General features: G+C 42.5%; 1 protein-coding gene across 1 annotated transcript in view; it reads left to right on the top strand.

Moving 5' to 3' along the window:
* Positions 1-13,178: 13,178 nt before the first annotated feature.
* LOC108902629 (voltage-dependent calcium channel subunit alpha-2/delta-4-like) overlaps positions 13,179-25,000 on the top strand; it is a 52,496-nt gene continuing 40,674 nt past the window's right edge. Inside the window, 7 exon segments of the mRNA XM_018704568.2 lie at positions 13,179-13,323; positions 18,585-18,666; positions 21,401-21,517; positions 22,776-22,835; positions 23,345-23,507; positions 23,858-23,989; positions 24,129-24,189. Coding sequence (XP_018560084.1) covers positions 13,196-13,323; positions 18,585-18,666; positions 21,401-21,517; positions 22,776-22,835; positions 23,345-23,507; positions 23,858-23,989; positions 24,129-24,189 — 743 coding nt within the window. The 5' untranslated portion in view covers positions 13,179-13,195.

Here is a 25,000-nt window from a genome sequence, read left to right on the forward strand (position 1 = left end):
AAAGAAGTCCAGTTGCCTTCAACTTCACCACTTAAGTCAGCCTCTAGCATACACCTTGAGCAGCAGGTCCCTGGTTCGACCTTCGGCCCAACCGGACGATTCATTCCTCTGCTCGCTCTCTGTCTTTTTCTGTCTTGTCTGTCTTCACTGCAGTGATCGAATATAGACAGAAAATATCCAAATGTGTCTTATGTTGTGAAGTTGAGGTAAAACTTTCTTCACTTTCTGATGGACTCAGTGTGTCCTGATTGGGAGTGTGATGTGGTGATGTTCAGAGTACCAGGAAGTCTTAGGTATGTGATGGTGCTGGACACTCAGAGTAAAGTCACCTCATTCTGCTCTCTAACAGCTGCTGGACGACCACAGGCCCAGGATCACAGAGCAGAGAGCACTGCTGCTTTTAGATTGTTAATGTAGGAGACAAACTGCACTTTCCAACAAAAGAACAACAATCAGGAACTTTCTAAGTGACCTGTGTGGTGTGAAAATATATTTTAGGAGGAAGAGAAATGACTGGTAAAGTTGGCACAGAAGGACATTTGTCCCACCTGTGGCTTAAGTGCAGTAATCTTCTTATCTTAAATAAAATTAGTAAAAGTCAAGTTAGAAGTTTTATTAATACATGAAAAGTCAGTGTTGTATCTGCCCTGCATGTTCATACTCTGCAGATTTATGTTTGGTTGTTCAAAATTATGATATAAAAGCAACACACACACATTCTGCCGTCTCCGCTATAAAACCACAGGCAGCCTCCACCTGCCATCACTAGTATGTGTATGTTTATACTGTATATATGTGTGTGTTGGGGTGTGTGTGTAATGGGGGTGGGTGGGGGAGGCTCAGGAGTCCATCTTGTTTTTTCATTTGCTGCGCTCCGTGACATTTGTTCCTGCAGCTGAACATGTGCAGGACAATTTCTCGATTCTTCCAGCAGTGGACAGCTGCGGCGTGAATTACACTAAAGCTGCTGCTTTGGGGGGATTAGACTGGAGCACTCTGAGTGTGTGTGTGTGTGTGTGTGTGTGTGTGTGTGTGTGTATGTATGTATGTCTCTTGGGACATGTTAACCCTGTGCAGTCAGAGGTCCTCCAGGTCCTGGACCAGGACCAGGATCTGAACTTTTACTGTCTCTCCGGCAGAAGACTCTAAACTTTCATCTTTTTACCAAACAAAGTGATTTGACTTGACCAGAAAAGACTGACTCAAGATCTGAGCATCAACTTACATTCAGGGAGGAATGAAAATATATGAAAACATTTGTCCTAATTATACAGGCCACAAACAGCCAGTTTGATTTTTTAATATTAAAGCAAACATTCTCCAAAATAAGTTGACTAAACCTCTGAAAACTGAACCGTTCATGAAAATTAGTTTGTATTTGTCGTCGGATGAGATGCATATATTTGAGTTTTTTAGGTATTGTGCAATGACCAAATGAATGGCTGTGAGTAAAGCTGGGTGTTAGATAAAAGAAGTTTTGCTGAAATGAAAGTATCTGCAAATGTTTAGTGTTCTATATCTTAATAAAGTCTTAATCTGGAAGCAGAAATGCTCTAAAACATAGGTCTGTGAAATTTAAGAAACTTTAGCTCCATGATACATAATTATTCTGTGATCATGACAAGATTATTTTTGTCAAGCTCTTGATGTAATAAAACAACCTTATGTCATTGGTTTTATGATCTCAAACTGAGCTTACTGTCAATCTTTGGGTTTTAAGATCATTGATTATTTGTGCTTTGAGCAACTTAAACTTGACCATCAGGACACAGGGATGTTCCAGATAAAACCTTTATGAACAACTCTTTCAGGGGTTGTTGAGTCTGAAATTCAGACTCTTAAACCGTCAGTTTCTGGATGACAGTCTTGACTTGAGCAGGATGAAGAAAAAGTTCTATCATCCTCAGCTTGTTTCAGTGTCTCTGCTTCCTCCTTAAGATTAATTTAACCTTCTGACAAATCACAGATAGCGTCACATCTGCACTGAGAGCTGCTAAAGTAACTTGGCTGCCTGCTGGCTGAGCTGTTCAGGGGTTAATCTAAAGGTCCTTGGATGAGCACTTTGAAGTATGGCCTTTCAGCAGGAGCAGCGGGCGGCCGCTGAGCTTGGGATTTGCTTTGGTCAGACCTTCACTGTGAATCATTTTTACCACAGAGAATATATTGATTTCCACAGGAAGACACTAAAACCCCTGAAAATCGTGCTGGGTAACAGGACACCGTGCGGCAGAGAGGGGATTTCTGCCGCTCTGAGAGCCTCTTGTGTGTTAATCGTCCGCTCATTCTGCAGAATCTGAGCATCGTGCCAAGTTGGAATCCTTTTATTGATAGTTTGAAGGGGGGCAGAGCGGGAGGCCGAGGCTGTGCCAGAGGTTTAAAACTCGATTTGGTCCGAAGCCGGGTTTGTTCTACTGGACGTGACCTCTGACCTCAGAGGGGAAAGGTCAAGGTTGATTGTTACTTTCTTCTGTTCTTGTTTGGGGATTAACGGAGCCTTGTTGAGATGGTCATTGTGTCAGATCAAAGTCTTAGAGTCGTAGATTCTTGCAGGAGATGATTACACCTCATTACCCAGTCTCAACACTGAGTCCTGTTTCATAAAAGCAACAAATTCACTCCTCACTTCAGAGCTTGATGCAGTCAAAATCACATTTATTATGTTATGAAGTTGTTTAACTCCTGCTCTGCACCAGCAGTGATAAAGAGAGCTAAACAGATGAATCGATTAGGCCAATATATGAGCTGACATTAACTTTTTGCAGATACAGATGGAGGACAAATTAAAGGAAAAGAAACCTCCTGAAGGAGTTTTTGGACCTCTTAAAGGACCACTACAACCTTGAAGACTCCTTGAACCTTCTGAAGAACCTCTATAGCTTTGTCATTGATCATTACAACCTCCAAAAAATATATGTAGAACCTTATCAGTGACCTGTAGAAATGCCTAGAGGATCTCAAGAACCTCCTTGCTGACCACTACAATCCCTTAAAGGACCTCCACAACCTTCTAAAGGACCACTAGAACCTTCTTAATGACCACTAAAAACACCTAAACTAGTCATTGAACCTTCTTGTTTATTAAAAAAAGATCCTAAAGGACCTGTAGAACCTTGTTATTGATCACAAGAACCCTCTAAAGGCCCACTAGAAACCTCCTGAAGAACTTTACAAGGACCTTTAAAGGACCACTAATGTATATTTAATATTTCTATCTAAAGGTGGCATCCTGACTATTACAAGTGCACAAACAATTCTGTGAATACAAGACATGTCATAATATATATTTTGTTTCTGTATGAAATGCAAACGTTCTGACACAGACCTCCGGTGGAAACACTGTGACTGATACTTCAGGCCTTTCTCTGCTGCAGACATCTGTTTGCCAAACAGTAAACATTGTTGTAGAACCGCTGAGTGTCTGTTTTAACATTCAGAAGCTCTGACAAAGACAAGAAACATTTTAACAGTGAAACCAAATCACGGCCATGACTAACTGACCTCTGATTCAGTTTGGAGGAATCTGTGTTGTAGCTGTTGTAAAAAGAACTGAGGGGGGTGGACAATTTGTGGTCAGGGAGAGACTTTAACCTCTTCATCATCCAAAGGCACATAACTTTATTTAATTTGTGTGGACTGACATTAAACCGACCGGCACATGATGGACTGATCCATCCTCTTAAACCTCCGTACTCGTTTTGCTTCCATTGAAAAGAAAACATCACAGAAGATATAGATAGATACAGTATATGACCCGACTGAAACACAACACGACCCCAGGCTTCCTTTAACAGGTGAATGAAACTGCATCTGGGGGTTGATTAGTAGTGAAAGCTCTTAGTGTTTTTCGGGTGGATCTGTTTATTGAGCACTCTCCTCAGAAGTGGAAAACCATCTGTGTGAGTGTGTTTGTGAGGTGTTGTTTTCTCGGAGCGCCACGCCGCCCGAAGGTAACAGGCTTTTTAACGAGGTGTCTTTATGCGTTGGGCAAGTGGCAGCGCCGTGGGCCGCCACGAGGACGAGTTTATGAGCGACCACACAGGGAGGCAACGGGCAAGCGAATGAGCGAGCGGCCCCCGGTTTGATGGAGAGGGGCCCCCGATCTTTTACTGCGAGTCTGTGTCCTTTATAGCCCCAGAAAACACCGGGAGGAGAGGTGGATATGAGGATCAGGTAGACCGAGTGAAGAGGTGTTGGCGTCTTCATGATGATGTTTAAGGTTTAACAGACGAACAACTGTGGTAGTTATGGATGCTGAAACTCATCAGATCATCAGAGCTGGAATGACTTTTTCTCCTTGTTGGGATGAGTCTCAACAAGTCCTGACATCTGAACAAAAGAGGTGGTTTGTCTTTTCTGATCTGCCTGATCTGTTTTTATGTTCTGGTTAAGTTTAGGCAACCAGCGATGAAAAGATGCTGCAGACGCTCCAAACCTCTTTACAAACACCCTGTTTACACCTGGTTTTGTGTTTTCGTTATCCTCACTGAGATCAGATCTCTGTCCTCTGAATTAATCTGAGGTGACGACAAATTAACTGTAGGTGTCAGAAATGTCTTTGTAACCACAGACCTTATTTCAGACATTGAACCAAAAACCCATTGACTGTGGAACAAGAGAACAGAAAGTGCTAACATGCTAACCTACTTCCTAGTTTTAGGACGCATTAATGCACAACTCTATTGATCTGTTTCTGTAGAAACTGTCCAGTTTAGCTTGGCCAGCTCTGTCACACCTAAACACCAACAAACATCTGGTTTTCTGAAGCTCCAGGGACATGAATCTTCCATTTCTACGAGTCTCTGTAACTGTCAGAGCTTCTTTCTTTATAGTATAGCGAACTTCTGATGCAAGGAGTGCTGAGTGGCATTCAGAGGTCAAAGGTTGGGTCAGAGCTGTAGATATGGATACCAGCGTGCCTTTACACCCTGCATTAACATGCATTTTTCCTGATCCAGATAAGGTGTTCAGATACAGATTGAAGTGTAAATGGTATCAAACAACCTTCAGCAGATTTGAATCAGATCTGGGTGCAGTGGTTTTCTGCAGACTCTCTCTGAGCAGCAGGACTGTGGTGAAGTGACAGCTCCAGGTGGCAGCTCCAGAGCTTCAGAGAGGACAAGAGGCAGAACAGCAACTGTTGGCCCGACGCCGGCAGACAAATAATAAACCGACTGTGAGCTGAGCGCTGCTCAGGAGGAACAGAGAACAAGAAGTGATGCAGAGGGAGGAGGACGAGGAGGAGGAGGAGGAGGAGGGCAGCGGTTTAAAACCTCTGCACTTGCGGTTTGGCACAGATCGATCAGGCCTGGATTTTTAATTAAACAGATGTCGCCATGAATATTTCAGCTTTTGAACAACACGATATGAAAAGCAGTGATGTAATAAGTGGAGGGAGCAGCCAGTGTCACACAACTACAGAAATCCCTTTGTTCTGTAAAGGCTTGGTGTGTGTAGTTTTATCCACTTTATCTGTTGTGTGGTTTTTAAAATCCAACCCCAACTGATGGAAACAGTAAGAAACCACAATGCCACAAGTCCCATTCATATTTCACGTTGAAAGTGTCACATGGAAACATGTTGTTAGCCGTAAACCAACATTTATTTTTCAAGTGTTTCTGATATTATTTTTCTTTTGTTGGATTAGAAACCTCCTGAGGGTCTTTTGTGGACTTCTTAAAGGACTACTAAAACCTGGATGACTCCTTGAACCTCCTCACTGACCACTATAACCTTCTAAATTACTACTAAAAATACCTAAACTACTCATAGAACCTCTTCAATGAGAGACCTCCTGAAGGACTTCTTGGACCTCTTTAAGGACGTCTAGGCCATTAAAACTTCCAAAACTACATGTAGAACCCATTCAAGTTTCCCATAGTGTCACATGGAAACATGTTGTCAGTCAGTTTCCTTTGGTATTCGCTGTAAACCAACTGTATCTAATGTTTTTTTTTTCTTGCTGGATGACGTTTGTCACCGCTTCGTCTCGTCACTGTGTGAAATGTTTCCTTTAAATAAATGTGACTCAACTTGACTCCCTGGTTATTTTTATCTAAAACCTCAGTAAAGCTGTGTGTGTGAGGTGCAGGGTAAATCCAGTCAGGAACCAGTCTGGACAGGATGGAGTCCACAGAGCTCATGTTTTACTCACCCTGCACGTTTACTCTTCATGTTTCCTCCTTATATTTATCTGCTGTACTCATTCATACATGTAAGCATTTATATTTTAATCCATAGATAATGTAGTTGTCTGAAGCTGTTTCATATTTTTACATACTGTGTTCAACCATGTTAACGTTATAGCTTTGTTGATCCTCTGACTTTTCATCTGGCTCTGTCATCAGGTCAGAATTTTAATTTGTTTTTTGACCAAAACAAGTTTGCAGTGTAACAGCAATGCTAAAACGTTTAACCTGAAACTTTTCCACATTAAAATGTCTAAAAACAACAGGCAGTTCTCACATCATCCCAAATGTTTCCAGAGGAAAACTGATTTTTAACATGAAACTGTTTTATTCAGTGTTTTTACTGGATTTAATCAGCTGGTCTGTTTGTTTTGTAGAGGAGAAGATCTCTGAGGAGAATTCAGCTCCTGGTAAAAACCTCCTGAACGACACTGAAGGAATCCTAACCAGAAGAAACTTACTGCAGTGAAGACAACAACTCCCATGATCCCACACTACTTAACGATGTCACCAAACTCTGATTTTTTATATTGTTTTTGTTTTGCAAAAGGTTTTTCCCCTCTAAAGTATGAGGATGGACTCATCAACTTGAGGAACAATGACAAATAAAGAAGTTTAAAGACGAGACCTGATCAGTGGAGAGTGCTGAATCTGGATGGTGTTATTCTCAGTTTTATTGATCTCCTGCTCCTTTAACTGCAGCTGCAGAGAAAGTTAAAGTCTCTGAGTGTGTGTGAAGTGTTTGTCGAGTCGCCTACTTTGCAGGGGAGATTGACAGCTGCTGGTTTTGATGCTGCGACTCGACGACAGACAACGTGTTGGCGACATAAACGGCTTGACGCTCAAACTGTGACACGTTCCCTCTTAACAGGGCATCAGAGGGTGAAGCAGCTGGCTGTGGTGGGGGTGCTTGGGTGGTGGTGGTTTTGCCCCCCCCCGACCACCACTTTACCCCCATCTCTCTCCAGATGCCCCACGATGACAGAGGCCCCCGCCATCGGCCACAGCAGGACGCTTGGCACTGACGTGAGCTGTCCGTTCTCCCGGAGGCTGGAGCGTGCCAGGCGACAGCTGCAGGGCTCAGGGTCTCTACACATAACAACCCCCTCTCCCCCCCCACCCAAAAAACATCACCATTACCCCCCCTCCCTCCTCTCCTGAACCCCTCCATAACCCTCCATCCACGCCAGGCCACGCGGGGCAACGTCCTCGTCAATACGACCATTGTTGAGCTTTGGGGCCGACTAAGCCCCCCATATCAGAGGGATGAAACCCCCACCAAACACACTCACACAGACACACACACACACACACACACACACACAGCAGTGGTCATGAGTGTGGTGGTGTGTTAACACGAGGCCGAGGATGATGGACTGGACTTTGAAAGCTCAGCAGCTGTTTGCTGTGTAGAGACGCAGCAGAGAAAATCCATCGTCCAGAACAACACGAAGAAAATACCTTCACGTTAAAGCACAGAAGATCGTACTGACCGTTCTGCTCGTGGTCGCCCTGTTACAGACTTATTTTATGTCACTGATTAGCTTTTTCTGAGCCGTCAGTTTGTAGATTTTGGACTTTGTTTCAGAGGCCGATCACAAGCAGCGATATCCCCGGTTTAAAGACCTCTGTTGCGTGTGGTTCCCCTCCTTTCCTGTCATCAAAATGGTGATAAAAACATAAAATACCCCCACCCACCTCCACCTCTACCCCCCAGCCTTTGGAAATATTCTGCACCTTACTCAACATGTTTGTCTTTATGTGTTTTTGTGAATGAAGCACAAACAGCAGCTAAAATAAAACCACAGTTGCGTAACGTCAGAGAGAAACCGATCAGTATTTACTGAAAGTGAGAGCAGCACAGTGTGTGTGGGGAAGGAGGTTATGTAACCGGCATGTTGCCACAGACACCGCCTGACCTTTGACCCTCGGGGTGAGCCCGATGACGGTGACGACCTGTGTGTCACGCTACGTGTCACACAACTCAGGTGTCAGGGTTATGTACAGCTGTTGCTGAGGGGACTGAGCGAGCTCTGATCGATCATCAGGGATATTTTTTAGTCTCTTTCTTAAGATACAAACAGAAAATGCAGGAAAAACACAAAATTAAAAAAAACCAACACAATTCAGAACAAAATGGCCTCTACAGGTAAAAGTTCCTTTAGTATTAAACTCATCTCAACCTCTTCTGGGGAGACTGTCTTTAAGTTTTCTGAAGTAATCTTCTGGTATATTACACCAGACTTATCCAGTCTTATTTCTTTCTTTATTTCTCATGCTGCCTCTGGAGGCCAGTCCTGAAGGAACAGCTTGATGAATTAAAACCAGTCTGTACTTCAGCGTTCATGATCCCATCAGTTTGGACAGTATCTCCAACACCACTGACAGAACTGCAGCCTCAGACCAGGACCGACCCTCCACCATGTTTCATTGAAGGCCACATTCTTCCATCTCCAACTCTTCTTCTCACATATTATTGTCGATTCAGCCTTGGATTTGTCCCTCCACAATACTCTCGTCCGTTAATCTTCGTTCCAGTCTTTCTGAGCTTTAGCACATCTTTGCCTTCTCACCCTGTTCCCCTTCTGAAAAACTGGTTTCTTGGCTGCTACTCTTCCACAAAGACCATTCCTGATCAAGCCTCCTCAGACTGTAGAAGGGCCGACTTGGCATCTTGATGAAGCTGCCAGATGCTAAACCAGGTCCCTGCTGGAGTTCTTCTGGTCTCTCAAAGAAGAAACTCTAATCAGATTTTGAAAGTCTTATTGGCCCTCCAGTCCTTTCGTTGTCCTTGACCTCTCCTGATTCTTCAGATTTTGTGAATACCTCATCTCGAGTGTCGAGGTTTGTTTGTTGCTGATTTTATGTCTGTCACATTCTGTGATTGTTGGCATTTTGAATGGAATGATTCATTGCAGCACCGCTAAAACAACAAATCTAATGGTGGCCTAAGACTTCTGCACAGTGCTGTATTTCAGCCTTCAGATTTATAGACCAGATTAGAGTCAACTCAGAACAACTTGTCCAAGCGTAAGTATCAGATTCAAGCCTATCGCCATGGTTCTGGCTCCAGCACAGGAAGATGACGTTAATGAGCACAGCATGAGATCTGTTTAAATTACTGGAACAATCACTCTGTGAGTGGGGCTGACACCTCTACAATACGTGAGGAAACAGGAAGTTCCATTGACAAAAACAGGGATTTTACTGGGAGCTGCTGGAATACCACTGCCTCCATCTGTTAGTGTGTCTGTGTTACTGTGTGGTACTTTTACTGATGCAAAATATAATTTGAAATGTAGGTGAAGCATGTGTGTGATGAATGTATTTGGATTCATTTGATGATGAAACAGAAACAAGTAAAAGTGAAGTGAAGTCTGGTGAAGTGACACAAACTGGTTTCATCATTTTTTTGATCCTGGTCACAGAGTTCAGTCTAAATCTTCACACCAGCACATTCTTCACTGGGACTTCTCAGAACTGTGTGTGTGTGTGTGTGTGTGTGTGTTGTAAGGTGCTGATGAGGTGGGTTCCTGGTCCGGGTGGGGTGGGGGGGGGGTATCATGGAGAGGATCTGGTAACAGTGTGGTCTCAGTGTCAGAGCTGAGAGTAAATCACACAGTTAGAGTGTTTCAGTGACACACACACACTAAAGCAGCGTACTCCATCTGAACTGGTCAAACAGTTTTGGAAACCCCCTCCACCCTCTGCACCTTCCTGACTTCAGACTGTGGAGGTGGGGGGGGCTCTGACCGTGATTGGTCAGCGGTGTGGAGGTGAGACAGGAGCCTCCCTCAGCTCTTTTTTAATTTGTTACACAACTATTTCTGTCACTCATTACGTGAACAACTGACCGAAATGTGCCATTATCACCGTGTTTAAAGACAGTCTCAGTGTTATAATTCATCTTGAGCTAATTAAACATAACTTTTACTGCAGGTGTGATCACGACATATGAAGTGTAATGTGTAAAGTTAAGTTTGTGAAGTTTTTGTTATAGTGTTAATTTAAAAAATGAGTTAAAACCTGATTAGAGATCAACAGGCTGCAGCTGCAGTGTGTTGGAGGGTGTTTAGATTTCTAAAAATGTCCCTATCCTTGTTACCACATTTTAATATCTGTGCTTGTCAAAAACATTTTTATTATGTGCTTATGTTGAAAAATATATCATTAGTGGACAAGTCAGTCTGGGCTTGTTGACTCGTCTTAATGCAGAGAGATTAAACAGAGAGAGGATAGGAAACAGGGTGGGGGTGGACACAATAATAAAAAACAGCTTCTGTTGACAAAAAGGAGGTGATTCATCTGTTATTTTAGTTTTTATGTGCTGATGTGGAGTCGTCGTCTGTGAGCTGTAAACGTTTATGTTCAGACGTTTTCTGAATGTTTGGTCGTTGCTGCTTCTTGTTTCAGGGTAAAGTCTTGGTTTAGAGTTACTCAGCAGGAGAGTCATGTTTACTGTGGAGGGTTAGTTGTATGTCACATGTTTGACCACCAGAGGGAGCTGTTGATTTATTATTGTTCAGAAGACTCCACAGACGGCAGCAACATGTGTGTTAAAGAGCTGCTTTAATGACCTTTGTTATTTTATTCATCCTATTAGATTTTTTTTCCTTTGAAGAAAAATAATATTTGCTTTTATTATAATTTTAAACTATAAAAAACTCTTGTGAAGTGCAGTGATGCACTGATAAACCTCAGTGTCATTCATTAACAGATCTTCTCTGACGCTCTGATCTATTGATCACTCCCTGGTTATTCTGGTGACTCTGATCAATAATTCATGAACAGTGAAACCTGCTCTCAGAGGTTCAGACTCGTTTCTATGTCTGAATACCTGATGACTTCACGCTCAGAGATTTCCACATGACTGAGTGACAGCTGCTGTGATCACATGGAGGTTGGGGCGTTCGATTACTAATAACTTGGAAAGGTTCTTAAGTCAAAGCTCTGAGGTGAAGAGGACATGTTTTAAGGAAAAAAAGTAAAGTTTAATGTGGAGCTCAAACTGTGTCTGAGAGGCTGGACAAACTGTAAGTGGCTTTAAATTTCAGATATTCTGAATGTGAGTAGGTCAAACTATTTAGGACTTTACAAGTAAACAGTCAGGTATCTGACACTGAATCGATGTGGTAACGTTTCCTTTCAGCCTGGAGCCAAAAAGATTCAAGTCTCAACTGAACAGATGGTTTTATACTTTTCAGGTACAAGATTGAGTCTCAAACAGTTTGTTTTTATAACCAACTAAATGTTAGATTATATTTTGAGTGAAATGTAGCTGCAGCTTTCCTGGGAGAGACAGCAGCAGCTGCACATTTAAATGATCTAAGTGGAGGAGAAACAGTATCTAGTGGAGGATAAGGACGGATATATCTCACCTCTCTGATTAGTTGAATGGGTGAGAGAAGTCGTCCTGACTCATTGATCCTTGATTAGAGTCCATTTCCCTGATCATGTCTGTGTGTGGAGCTGTCCGTGGTGCTGAAAACTGCCTTTTCCTTTCAGTTTCATCTTGCATCTATAATATTCTCCAATCTATAAACTAGAAATACTCAGTTCTATACTGTTTTATAGCCCATGTGTAACTCTGCACAACTCAGGATCCCCCAGGACGAGCTGGAAAATGTTGCTAGGAAAAGGGACGTCTGGAATATTCTGCTCCTTCTGCTGCCACCACGACCTGATCCTGGATACGTGGTAGAAAATGGTTGGATGGAGTGTTGTTTGTGTTTTTGTGAGGACAGTCTCACAGATCGGGTGTGTTTCTCTGCTGCTGCTGATGATGATGATGATGATGAGGAGGAGGAGGAGGAGGAGGATGATACTGAGATGATGGTGAACTGTAATTGTTGAGCAGCTTTGTGTCTAATTGGGTTTTTATCAGATTAGATTTAAAGTCTCAGTCGAATCTGATCCAGACTGAAACCTGGGAGCGAGTCTGTTGTGGGTCTGTTGTGGGTTTGCGATGGTCGTTCTCACAAACCAACACACGTGTCAGGTATCAGGTGTCGTCCTGCCGCTGCCCCTGAGCCAGGCACCGACCTCAGACCTGCTTGTCCTCTGAGTCAAACACAGGACGAATCCTCCCACAGGGTCAACCAAGTGTAATTAATATGAACAGAGGAGTGTGTGTGTGAGAGTGTGTGATTCATCTGTGTGTGTGTGTGTGTATGTGTGTGTCGGGGCTTCATGTTATTGTTGGCCTCCCTCTCCCTCCCCCTCCCTCCCCCTCCCTCCCTCTCTCTCCCTCCCTCTCTCTCTTTCCTCAGCCAAACTGAACCTCAGGGTTTTTTCTCTTCCGGCAGCTCTGATTGGTCGCAGTCTCCAGAAATCACTTTAATCCTCTTAGATAAAACAGAGCCCTCATCCAATCCCCTCCTCCAATCCCTCCTCCTCTTCTCTCTCTCTCTCCCCTCTCTCTCTCTCTCTCTCTCCGTGGGGAAGAGGAGTTTTTAATCCAAGTGGATTACACTGCAAATTGGGCGACAGTGGAGGCGAGCAGCTGCAAAATCTGCCGCAGACTGCCGGCTTTATGTCTTCCTAAATATCTGCAAGGTGGAGATATTAACCCACTTATTATTGGTCCTGGTTTCACATGGAGCGACCTTGAATAACCTGGAAAAACCTGGAGGAACCTGGAGCAGGTGCAGAGGAAACTTCTTTCAGTCACGTTTTTTTTTTTCCTGCAGCCTCACACAGGAGTTTCTTCTTCATTCTTGCTACTCAGGTTTTTCCTTCTCAGGACTTGATCCTGGAAAACTTTAAAATCTTCTGGAAGTTTCCCTGGAGATAATGAGAAGATGCTGGCAGCAGAGCGTGGTTACCCAGACATGATGAGGAGTGTTCAGGGTCAGAAACCCCCCGCTGTGACCGTCATCGTCTCCTCACCTTAGCCAACATGCGGAAGCCGTTTCCTACAAACTCTTTATGATCCTCTCGAACTTTTCTGAGCTGATCCCAGTTTGTGAAACCGCCTCCAGAACTTTAGAGTCGGACCAGTGAGGAGCTCGATGTCCGGGGTCGGGAGCAGGATGGAGGGCAGGAGCACGCCAGGATTCATGAAGCTTCTCCTGAGGATTCTGGGATTTTTCTGCCTGTGGATTACAGCTCAGGCTCAGATGAAGATCCCACCAGAGACGTAAGTGTCCTCCCTCAGCTCCAACACCCACCTGCTGTGGGAAAATAATCATCACACAGACGGATGATTAGTTTTTTTTGAGTTGCTTGGACTGATTCAGCCCGTCAGTGTGCAGGTTTCTCCCTTTAGTACTTGAAGCTTTTTATGGCTGCAGCTTTTCGTCAGATGGAAATATTGTCGATGACTCATGCGTCATTTTAAATCCAAAATTCAGCCACATTCAGATGCATCTGGTATTTATGGAAAAGTTGGGATCTCTGCAAAAATTTGAAAACAGATCTCTGTGGGTTTGAACAGTGTTTGTCTGCTCAGCATGAGTCTGTAATGACTGACCCACCTGTCAGTAAACCCTGGACGTGGAGTTATCCCACTGCACTGGTAGTTTGTTTTTTTTCTAGGACACTTTGAGGGCAGAGTTTAGGGATCAGTTATGTGCTGGATATGGATATTGTTTTTTTACAGTAAACACAACATTATTGTAGCTGAAGTTCATGACTCAGTATGTCTAAAATCAGCAGGATCCAGGCTCCAATATTCCTGCTTTAAAGTGCTTTAAAGTCAGGAGCGTTTTTTCATTTTTAATATTCAAAAACTACTAAAAACATATTTAAAAACATGTTGACATTGGTTCTGTTTGTAAAATGAAGGACTGAATGTGTTGGGCTCCAGCTCTTTCTCTGCAATCTGGGTCTTGGTGGAGTTTTGGTCAGTCAGTCTGTGAGGATGTGAAGCTCCTGACTGGACTTGTTCCGGATAAATGCAGCTGCAGACAGCAAACTCCCAGAGTGCACTGTGTTTTCATGCAGATCCTGATGGGATGTGTTTGTGTCGACAGGCTGCTGTAGTTTTCCCTCAGGACTCAGTGAAATCTGCTCAACTCACAGTCAGCACAGAGATTATTCCAGGTGCTCTGCTTTTTATCTGCTTCCTCTTTTAAAATGTAACATTAAACCAGCAGAGCTACATGTCAAACCCCTGACTTTGAACCTCCTGTAAATCTGATTCCAATCTTAACTCTGACACAAAGTCTTCAAACAGCCTTTAGTAACCAGAGGAAACGTCCTCACTTCACAGATCCAGACTTTGCAGACATGCAAGAGAAATGCTGCACTTTGTAGTGAAACAGGGACGTCAGACTTCTTTAAACACGAACTAAAGAAACTCCTAAAACAAAAATAACTCACCCACAAAAGGAAAAAACCTCAGCTCAACAGTACAAAAAGAGACATCCAAAAAATGAGCACAAAAATCTCCAACACTCTATATAACTGAAAAGAAGTGAGTAAATAAAATGCATCTGTCAGACATAATAACTGATAGCTACACCTCCCAGAATTCACCCTGTCAGACGTCTGGAATAAATGAATGACTCCAGCAGCTGATTTACAAGTTGAGCTCTACGGCGTCGTTGCCGTTACTGACAGACATCTCGCCATGTGCCTAATGTCGTGTAGATCGCCCTCGTAGCACCAAATCAGCTCCGACATGTCGGGACATGGACACAGGACCTCTGGGGGTGTCCTGTGGATCCTGTGGGTCCTGTGGGGCCACCATGGATCTGGTTTGTTCCGGATCATCCCACAGATGCTGGATCTGATTAGGATCTGGGGAGTTTGGAGGCCAGACCATGGGCTCTGTCGTGTTCCTTGAGACATTTCTGAGCAGCTTTTGTGGTGTGGTGGGGACGTTGTCCTGGTCTTTGTCGGCCTGGTTTTGTTGTTGTTGTAGTTTCTAATTCTAACAACCTGCAGTCCTGCACCGCTGCAGCTTCGTGGAGGACACGCTCCTCCCTCCTCTTCCTCTATCACCATCTGTGGGACTGCATGGCTCACTGGCCACTGGCCACACCCCGTCAACCCCGGTCACCTTCTACCCTGACCCACATTCACCATCCAACCAACCGACCGCTGCAGGCCTGGACACAGACCGTCAGACACACCTAAACCCCTGAAAACATGTGACTGTGACTCTGAAACACTGGAGCCATGTAGCACAACTGAACTGTAGTTTGAAAAAACGCTGGTTTTAGTTTCTGTTGGTGTTGAATTTAAACCATGAATTTTTTAAATGCTGCTGCTAATTCTCTGCCCTGCAAAAACTAATGTGTAGTTTTATTAACAACACTGGGTTGTTTGTTCAAAAGTCTAAAACGAACTGTGCTCGTGTTTATCTGACTAAGACATCCAGCAGTTGTCTGTCCGGAGTGAAGGTAAAGTCTGAACCTTCATCATATGGGCTGGAACATATGGGTTGTTTGGGAAGGCGACGACCTATTTTATCTTCTTGTTCTTGTTAAGAAACCAATCCATGATCCATAAATGTGAAAGTTTATTAAACACCAGACCAACCTCAGCAACAGCCGTTGCCTGGAGGCGGTATGTTTTCAGGTCGTCTGTCCTATTCTTGTGAACGCAATATCTCAGTAACGCCTCGAGGGAATTTCTTCAAATTTGGCACAAACGTTTGTTTGGACTCGATGGCGAACTCTTTAGAATTTGGTGGGAAAAGGTCAAAGGTCAAGGTCACTGTGACGTCACAGATCACGTTGTCGGCCATTACTCAAAAATCCATTTACTAATTATGACAAAACATCACACAAATGTCTAAGAGGATAAAATGTTGACATTTAATATCTAAAAGGTTAAATATCATCTTCACTGTAACATCATGTTCTGCAAAAACACATTTTTCTGGCTGTTATTCAACAACATAACTCAGGAACAGAAGGGAAGCTCGACTGGTTGGTGGAGGCGTATTCTAGCTCTAGAACAAAGTGAAAGTGCTGTGATTCCACCCATAAAATAGTCAGTTTGGGGGATTCTCAGCTAATGATTTGAATCATAAACGTAGCTGCAAGGTAGACAGTAGAAACACTGTTTTCTCTTGTAACTTTCGCTCTCCAAGCTGTCGTCTGTAACATCTGGGTCCTCTCTGACACAGATGTGTAATTTGTGGTGGTGGCGGTTCGTTATGTCACTGCAGGTCACTGTCTGGACCGCCAACTGTTTGATGACCTTCTTTTCGTTTGTTATGACCCTTAAAATTAGATGATGGCTGTGTTCTGTCTGTCTTTGTGTCCAGTCAGATTTGACTTTAATCTGTTGGACGAGATCAGCCTCAGCACCGAAGATCAGCTGATTAGATTTTGGAGGTGATCTTCATGGAGGATTTAGTGTTTTTGAGGGGGGTGGTATTTTTAGTTGGAGTTGGTGACAGATGGGAAGAAGCTGCAGGTTCATATGATGCACCTGTGGCCAAAGAGTCATTAGGAGACTAGATTAGTTCAACAGTGTCTGACTGTGGATTTTATTGGCCTGATTTACAGAACTGTGCAAAAGGTTTAGGCAGTGAAAGTTGCTTTAGACTGACCAGAGATCATCCTGTAGAGTCTTTTCTTCAGACTGTGTGTTGGTCTGTTGATGAACAGCAGATAAAACCTGTGTAAAGTAAAAGATAAACTGACCTCAGCCTCCTCAGGTCTCAACAGTGTGTAAGGCTCAATGTTTTTGCTGATAAAAACAGATTTTTGATAGAAACCTCTCGCTTCACACTGGTTTTCCCCAATATTTCATCTGCAATAGTTCCTGTTGGCAAGTGTTTTTTTTCCTCTACAGGAAAAGTTACCGTGACCTCATAAAACATGTTTTTAGCCTTAACTCAAGACTATTTAACTAGACTGGTTTGTGGAGACATACAAGCATCAGCTCAGAACCTGCCTCTGGTAATAGACAGTAAAGTCAAGACACAAATGGACAGAAGACAGGGTTGTTGAAAGAAATAAAATGCAAAAATAAAAATGATTCTCAGTCATCCAGGTCAGTGGTGAATCAGGGTCCAAACTGGACATAGCTGTAGACTATCAGAACTCAATCAATTACAATCATGTATCAATCAGAAACTGTTCCCCTTATATAGTATATTATACTCAGATAAAACGAGACATCCGAGCCTTTTTCATTATTTGTTGACATTTAATTTCATTGATTAAACAATTACTGGATTAATCAGGAGGATAATCAGCAGATTAATCGATCATGGCAGTAATAATTCGTCAGTTGAAGCCGTTGAGCAGAATCATGTTCTCACTGTCGCCCGTTTAAACCCCACAATGTATTTTTAAACATACACACAGTCTGTGTGTGTGTGTGTGTGTGTGTGTGTGTGCGTGCACTGAGGATTAATGTCCAGAACAGATGGACCAATAAACTCCTCCGTTCTTCAACACATGCTGAGTAAACACACACACACACACACACACACACACACACGCAGACGGTGTGTATGAAATTGTGTGTATGTGCTGACTTCACACTGTCTTCATCCTGTACCTGTAATTATTTATCACCTGGATCAGTCAACAACAACAACAACAACAACAACAACAGTTTGTTTTTCTTTTTCATCTACGTCTCATTTTTATATTTTGGACATGATTCATTATCTTAATGTCTTAATGACCAGTCTGCATATTTTTCCAAATTTTCAAACATTTATTTAACAAAACAAAGTAAACTTAGAGACCAGAGTCAGAGTTTCCTCTTTGCTACATGAGGTTTGTGAATGCACCACATTATAAGCCTCGCTGTCAGAGGATATAATTAGCTGCAGAGGTTTTATTTGACTTTATTTTGTAATTATTGTGTCATCTTCTGTAAGTATTTCAACAGTTGAAAAAGTGCTGCAGAGAATAAATCAGGAGGAAGTCGGACAGAGTGCACAGTCACTGATCTTCTCTGTATTTTAGTTAGAAATTAAAAGAAATATTGAAGTGGAGGAGATGTTGAAGGTTTATTTTCACTTGTATTCAAACATTCATGTGAGCAGAGACGTCGTCTCATTCATTTCACATCATGAGGATCAGAATTGTTGTAATCTAAAGTTGATTATGTGTCAGTTTTTTCATGTCAGTCACCAAAACTTGAACTTTTGTTGGTTAAAATAGATCTGAGCTCCCTGTGTGTGTGTGTGTGTGTGTGTGTGTGTGTTGTATTATTGTGTTGTATTATTGTGTTATTGTGAGTTTGTGCTGAGCAGACACCTGCAGCTCTCTGCTGTGACCCAGATGAAGAACAGATTATCTAAATCTCTTTCATCACCGTCATATTTAACGGCCTTTTTCTGCCGTAACTCGCTGCTCCTGCACACAGAGTGTCGTCATGGCAACAGGCAGCCAAAATCCCACCGTTTCCATCCAAAACCAAGACCTTTGTCCTGTAGATGTTGTGTTACGCTGTTGACTGTTGTTGTGTGTCTGTTTTCAGGGTGCAGCAGTGGGCGTCCGTGTTCGCCGTTCAACTTCGAGACTTAACCACCAAATACTCCGGCTCTCTGCTGCTGCAGAAGGTAAATAAAGACTAAATCAGGTTTAAAGGAAGTCTGTGAACACACCATACTGTTTGTAGCTCAGTCTGATTTTCAACTGTAGTTGTGAAAACAGAATTTAGCTTTCAGTTAGAGGTTTCCTTCAATTCCCTGAATTAAGTGAGTGAATTTCTCATTTCTTCACTTGAAGTAGGGTTAGATGGAGCTCTTTGAGGCATCAGTAGAAAAGATGAACACCTGTGTTTGAAAATATCTGGTACAAGACGCCTATGGATGTAAGAACTGAAGGAGAGACGTAAACTACGACTCCCAAGATGCTCTTCAGTGAGAAACATCTGATCAGAGAACATCTGAAGCTTAAGTTGATTTACTGTGAGATTCTGGGTTGATGTTTACATGTCTTAAAAAAGGCGGTTGCTAACGAGTGTCTAAATGAGACTACAGAGGTTGTCGGGGACGTTAACATGAAAACCCAGTATTGTTATAGCCTACATTAGCTCTACTCTGAGTTGATTAGCTCAACATCAACAGTGTGTTCATCTGTGATGATCTGATCACTAACTGAAGATCAGAACTTAGCTGCTCACTGTTTATTTCTGAATATCCAAAACACAATGAAGAACTCATGGCTGGAACAGCTGATCTACCAGATAAGATGTGTTTAGGATCGTTGAAACATCTTGTATTTAACAGACTGCATTGGATTTTCTGGAACATTTCAACTGTTTTGCATTGAGACAAGAACAAAACATCATAATACAGAAAGTGTAGCTGTCTCCTCTGGGGTTAGAAATATTTTTGGGGGATTTTCCCTTTAGATATTAAAGCAGGATGACAGTTTGTTTTGGATTAGAGTCACTATGAGGCCTCAAATGATATGATGTAATTTTTTAAACTGATGTATGAATGAATGAATCTCATGCTGAACCTCAGACTGGTCGAACTGGGCAGAGAGTGTGTGTTTAAATGTTTGTGTTTGTTAATGTGAGTGAGTGTGTGTGATAGCTTCTGTCTGTGTGTGGGTGTATTTATGTGTTTTTTACGAGGGAACACACACACACACACACACACACACACACAGACACACAGGGATCATGGTAATGCCCAGATTGAGGACCGAGCCCTCTTTACCGGCGTCAGGATTTGTGGCCTGTTCTGATTTTAGACATTCATCCATTTATCTGTCAGATTTAGATTTATCATCAGAGGCCGGCTGCAGTTTGTCTGCTTTCAAACACACAAACCACCTCCTGTGGTTAGAAACACAACCTGATAACACCTGGAAGGAAACTAAACCCACACTGAAATAACTTCACTCATGTATGTTTGTTTTTGTTGTGAATGAGGAGTCCTCAGATAAAACAAATATACAGACATTTGAAATGGTTCTGGGGTTGATCCTGGTATATTTTTATTGGATCTGTATCGGCTGATTAGTAAAGCTCAGTGAGCCAAACATTCAGGAAGCAGCTTCAACTTTGTGGTCACAGACTGAGCGATAAAACCAAAGTTTAAGTTTATTCCTGGTCCAAAACCAGGCAGGGACACTGTACCACTGTACAACCACGAGTTGCTTTTATAGTTCCAACACCTCCAACAGAATGAGACTTCTTCTCTCTGGTGGATTACATCAGGTCAGTTTCAGGAGCCACGGATGCTGGATCAGACTGGGATCTGGGGAGTTCAGGAGGCTAAGTCAACACCTTGAGCTCTCAGTTTTTGTGGTGCGGTGGGGGCGTTGTCCTGCTGGGGGAGGCCCCTGACATTGGGGAGTGCTGTTGCCATGGGTTGGGGGAGAGTTGCTGCCCTAAGTGAAGGAGTTTAAGTATCTTGCGGTCTTGTTCATGAGGGTGTAGTGTCAGCAGTAATGTGGACGTTGTACCAGCCCGTTGTGGTGAAGAGGAGCTGAACCAGAGGGCAAAGCTTTAGATTTATCAGCCCTCAACTGTGGTCACGACCTTTGGGTAGAGACCAAAAGAACAAATGCATGTGCAGATAAGACTGATTGCTTATTTGAGAATCAGCTGAATGCGTGCATACTTCTGTTTCTGTAGAAGTCGGTTGAGTTGGTAGTCCAGACCACCTCAGAATAATTGGATCTCAGTGCATGTGGGTGCATTCACACCTGTATATAGAGAGCTATCTACTTGTGATCAGATCACCCAAGACACATTAATGCCAACAAGACAGAAATTTCAAACACAGCTCAGAAATCATTGTAGAAAAACCACAAGTCAGGTCTGAAGTTCCAGGTGTTTCAGGAGTTTCTTGTGTGAGTGGATGCCGGTTCAGAGACACAAATGTTTGGCTCTGCTCGTGTATTCGCCTCAGTAAGTGGGTTTCTTGGACTAATTGGAATTAGTGAATGACTTAATCGAGTGATTCAGAGTGTAAATAACCAGACTGGGCCGTCCCTCCTCGCTCTCAGCTGGTTGATCTACCTCGAAGCTTCTTGATCCAGAGAAAGTGACCTGATTACCTTGCAGAGCCTCACATTTTAATCTGAGAGCGAGGGAGTCTCACCTGTCTGAATTATCTGATAAAAAATAAGCCAATCTGCCTACAGCATGAGATCACTTTCACTGGTTCATCTGTTTCAATCACTTTGTGGAAACATCCTGAAATAAATCAGATCAAATCAACACAGACAAATGTGATATTGTTTGATTATCATAAACCTCCGTACACCCCTGGGATCTACAAGCTGCACATACACAGAGTTGTGGTATTTAAAATCTGTTTTTCTCTCTCTCAGAAATTGAAGGATGTGGAGTCCATCATTAAAATCGTGGAGCTGGACGGAGACGACTTGGTGAAGGATTATTCAGATGAAATCGAACGAATGTTAGGGAGCAAGATGAAGTCAGTGAAGGTGAGGATGAAGAGGATTATTACGGACTGAATGTGAGGAAGAAAGAAATTCTGTATTTTCTGAACAGTGTTTTAAAGCAGCTGCAGTGATATTGGTGAACATTATGGAGCATTTAGCAGCTGAAGAGCCAGATATTTCCCTCAGGCGGTGGAGGAGACCAAATACAGAGGGAATACTGGACTAACACCTCTCCACATGATTTGTTATGTTGCTCTATAACTGCTGGATGTGGAAATAAGTAGCTGTTTAAGAAGAATATTTAACAACATGAAATCACAGTAAAAAACAAATAAATTCAGTGTGTTTTGTTGTAAAGTTCCTCTTTCACCTCACCCTTGCTAATTAGCAGCTGTTAGCTTTCACTAAAGCTAGGTAGCAAACGTTATGCGCACACCAGCTAATTCTGGAAAAATATAAGTTAAAAGAATGTGACATGAAATCTACTACCTCACTCCCAAAAAGAAAAATGTTGAACTACTACTATTACTACTGGCATGCATATAATGTTTGCTACTTGGCTTTAGAAAAAGAATAAATAACAGCAGCTAATGTGAGAGCAGCTTTACCAACAAAAGAACAATGAATTTATTTATTTTTACAACTGTTCTCTGCAGCTCCATGTTGTATTCTTTGGACAGAGCCAGGCTTGCTGTTTCCCCATTTCCAGTCTTTATGCTAAGCTAAGCTAATTGCCTCCTGGCACCAACATACAGACGTGAGCCTGAAATCGATCTTACCTCACTTTGTAAAGAAATGAATGAGCACAATTAATAAATGTTGAATTATTCCTTTAAGTGGGTTAATCTTTGAGTTGTGTATTATGTGATTGCCAACCTGTATCCAGATTCTGTTAGGGGGTTGCACGATAAATCTGAGGATCTCCAATATGACTGACTCTTTAATCTTTGCTTATTTTTATGAATTACTGGATAATTTTACCTCATCTGACCTGTAAACATCATACAAATTTAATTCTAACAACATTTCAGCAGAAAAACCACTTTGTTTTTTCTGTTTACAGTTCAGTTTTATGAAACCTGTTACGAAAATGCAGTACATCACTTAATTTTTTATTTTTTCATCCAAAAAGCTCGGGAACTACTGCCTTAATGGACCGTTAACAGTCAGAGACAGCATCTCGTAGTGGATTATCCCTCACATGGTGCACACATGCTTCATAATTCTCCCTGAAAAAACACATCAGTGTGCTGTGCTCATGTGGTTTGGTCTAAGTTTTGTCTTTTCTGTCTTTTCTCAGAGGTTAGCAGAATCGGCAGAAGACGCTGACCTGTACCACGAATTCAACGCTTCATTAGAGGTCAGTCTTCTTCCGTCCTGACCGGCTGGATCACATTATATCAGTCAAAGTGTGATTTGCTAGTCTCAGGTGTACATGGGCTTCACCTGTGCTTTTAGCTGAGTGCTACCATTAGCATGCTAACTGTGTCTGGATCAGAGGATCAGGGCCGGTCTGCAGTGGACGCTGCAGCAGATTGAAGCTTTAAAGCTTCAGCTGACACCTGAGATTAGATTAGATCAAACTTCACTGATCCTGTGAGGAAACTGGGTCGACAGGACACATAGAACGTAAATACTGTGGCACAGTAAGGTCAAATGATCACCTGGCAAAGTCTGACCTTACAGGAATGAAATGCACACTTAAACTGAATATATTCACTTAGTATTTAGCTGTTATACAGTCTTTAATTAATATTTTGTTTGCGTTGACACTGGTTGGTTCAGGGGAGATAATAACTGAAGCTGTAAGAGTGTGTTTCTTATTCTGAAAGGAACGCGTGTCACATTCCTCTTCCTGTCTCCTCTCAGTTCGACTACTACAACTCCATGTTGATCAACAAGGTTGACGAGGACGGGAACTATGCGGAACTAGGTGGAGAGTTTCCACTGGAGGAGAATGAACATTTCAACAACCTGCTGGTGAACACGCAGCAGAGCGACATCCAGGTCCCCACCAACGTCTACAACAAAGGTCAGAAGTCAGAATTCTTCAAGAAATCTAAAAGAAGCCCAGTTGCCTTCAACTCTAGCACTTACACAGGCTACCATGACCTGGGTGACTGAAAACCTACACAGACATATCCTGAATTAGCTGTTAGCAGTTTCTCTTTGCATTGTCCCCATGGATGTTCAGAGAACTGTCACTGGATTAATGTGATACTGAAGAAACCTGATGATTCTCAGGCAAATTCTGCAGTTATCAGGAACATCTTTTTTCTGTGACTTCTAAGTATTTATTAATGCTGGAGACCAGAGATGACGCTACTCTCAGGAAGCGTAAGTTACACTGAGTCTAAAAATATGTTTGTCTTCTGTTTGCAGATCCGAACATCCTTAACGCCATCTACAACTCAGAGGCGTTAAATGATGTCTTCATCAGTAACTTCCAGAGGGATCCCACACTCACCTGGCAGTACTTTGGCAGCTCCACCGGCTTCTTCAGGATCTACCCTGGTGGGTCCATGTTTAACTTTAATGTAGAGTAGAGCAGGTGGACTGTTTAATGTTTAAATGTAAAGAACAAGTGGTCCAAAGTAACTAAGTACATTTTGTTGCCAGTATTTATGGGCTGACTCCATGTTTTCTCCGTCAGGTATTAAATGGACTCCAGACTCCAACGGAGTGGCAGCTTTTGACTGCAGGAACAGAAACTGGTCAGTTTTTCGTTGTCTTTCAAAAAAAGTTACAAATACAGTTTATCTGATTTGCAGCTTTTATTGTGAAAGTCTTGGAAAAAGAAGTTTAGACAACTGAATACCGCTCAGTTACTGTTTTATAACGCCTCAAGGAAAATGTAAACAGGTTATTTTAAACACTGCGTTCCTCTTCAGCTGGAGTTAAGAGGAGCTGGTAGACCCATTCAAACCCATTGAATAATCTTTGTTTACTGATATGGATTATATGAAATACTTATCTGGTCAGCTGTAAACACTGGGACAGATGGGTGCTAAGTTTAGCCTGTTAATAAAGGTGTCGACTCACCAGCAGCAGCGAAACATGCACGGAAAGTCCAGTAATGACGAACGCTGGAGGCAACGAGATACTGTGAAATTCTTCTATTCACAATACAACAGAGACAGCTACTTTATATATTATAACTACATTTTGCAGTGTGTGTCTTCAGCCTTCCTCTCAGAGCTCCCAACATCATTTACCCAGCCTCAGTTTGGGTTTTACAAGCGTAAAGTTTCTTATCTTTAAACATACGATGAATGAACAGCAAAATTCTCACAAACACTAACTGAAAAACACAAAATCACAAATTACTGCAATCTCAAAAATAACCACTGAGTAAACTCATGAGGTCTGATAGTAAAAAGGACTTCAACAGATTAATGTTTACTGCTTTGACACTGTGTCGTCAGGTGTTTCTGTTATTTCATCCACTCTCTCTGTATTTAAAACAGAAAACATGACAGTAGACTCGGGGAGACGGGACCTTTAAACCCCCCGTGTAATGTTGAG

The sequence above is a fragment of the Lates calcarifer genome, linkage group LG10, assembly GCF_001640805.2.
Source record: "Lates calcarifer isolate ASB-BC8 linkage group LG10, TLL_Latcal_v3, whole genome shotgun sequence".
Lineage (NCBI taxonomy): Eukaryota > Metazoa > Chordata > Actinopteri > Centropomidae > Lates > Lates calcarifer.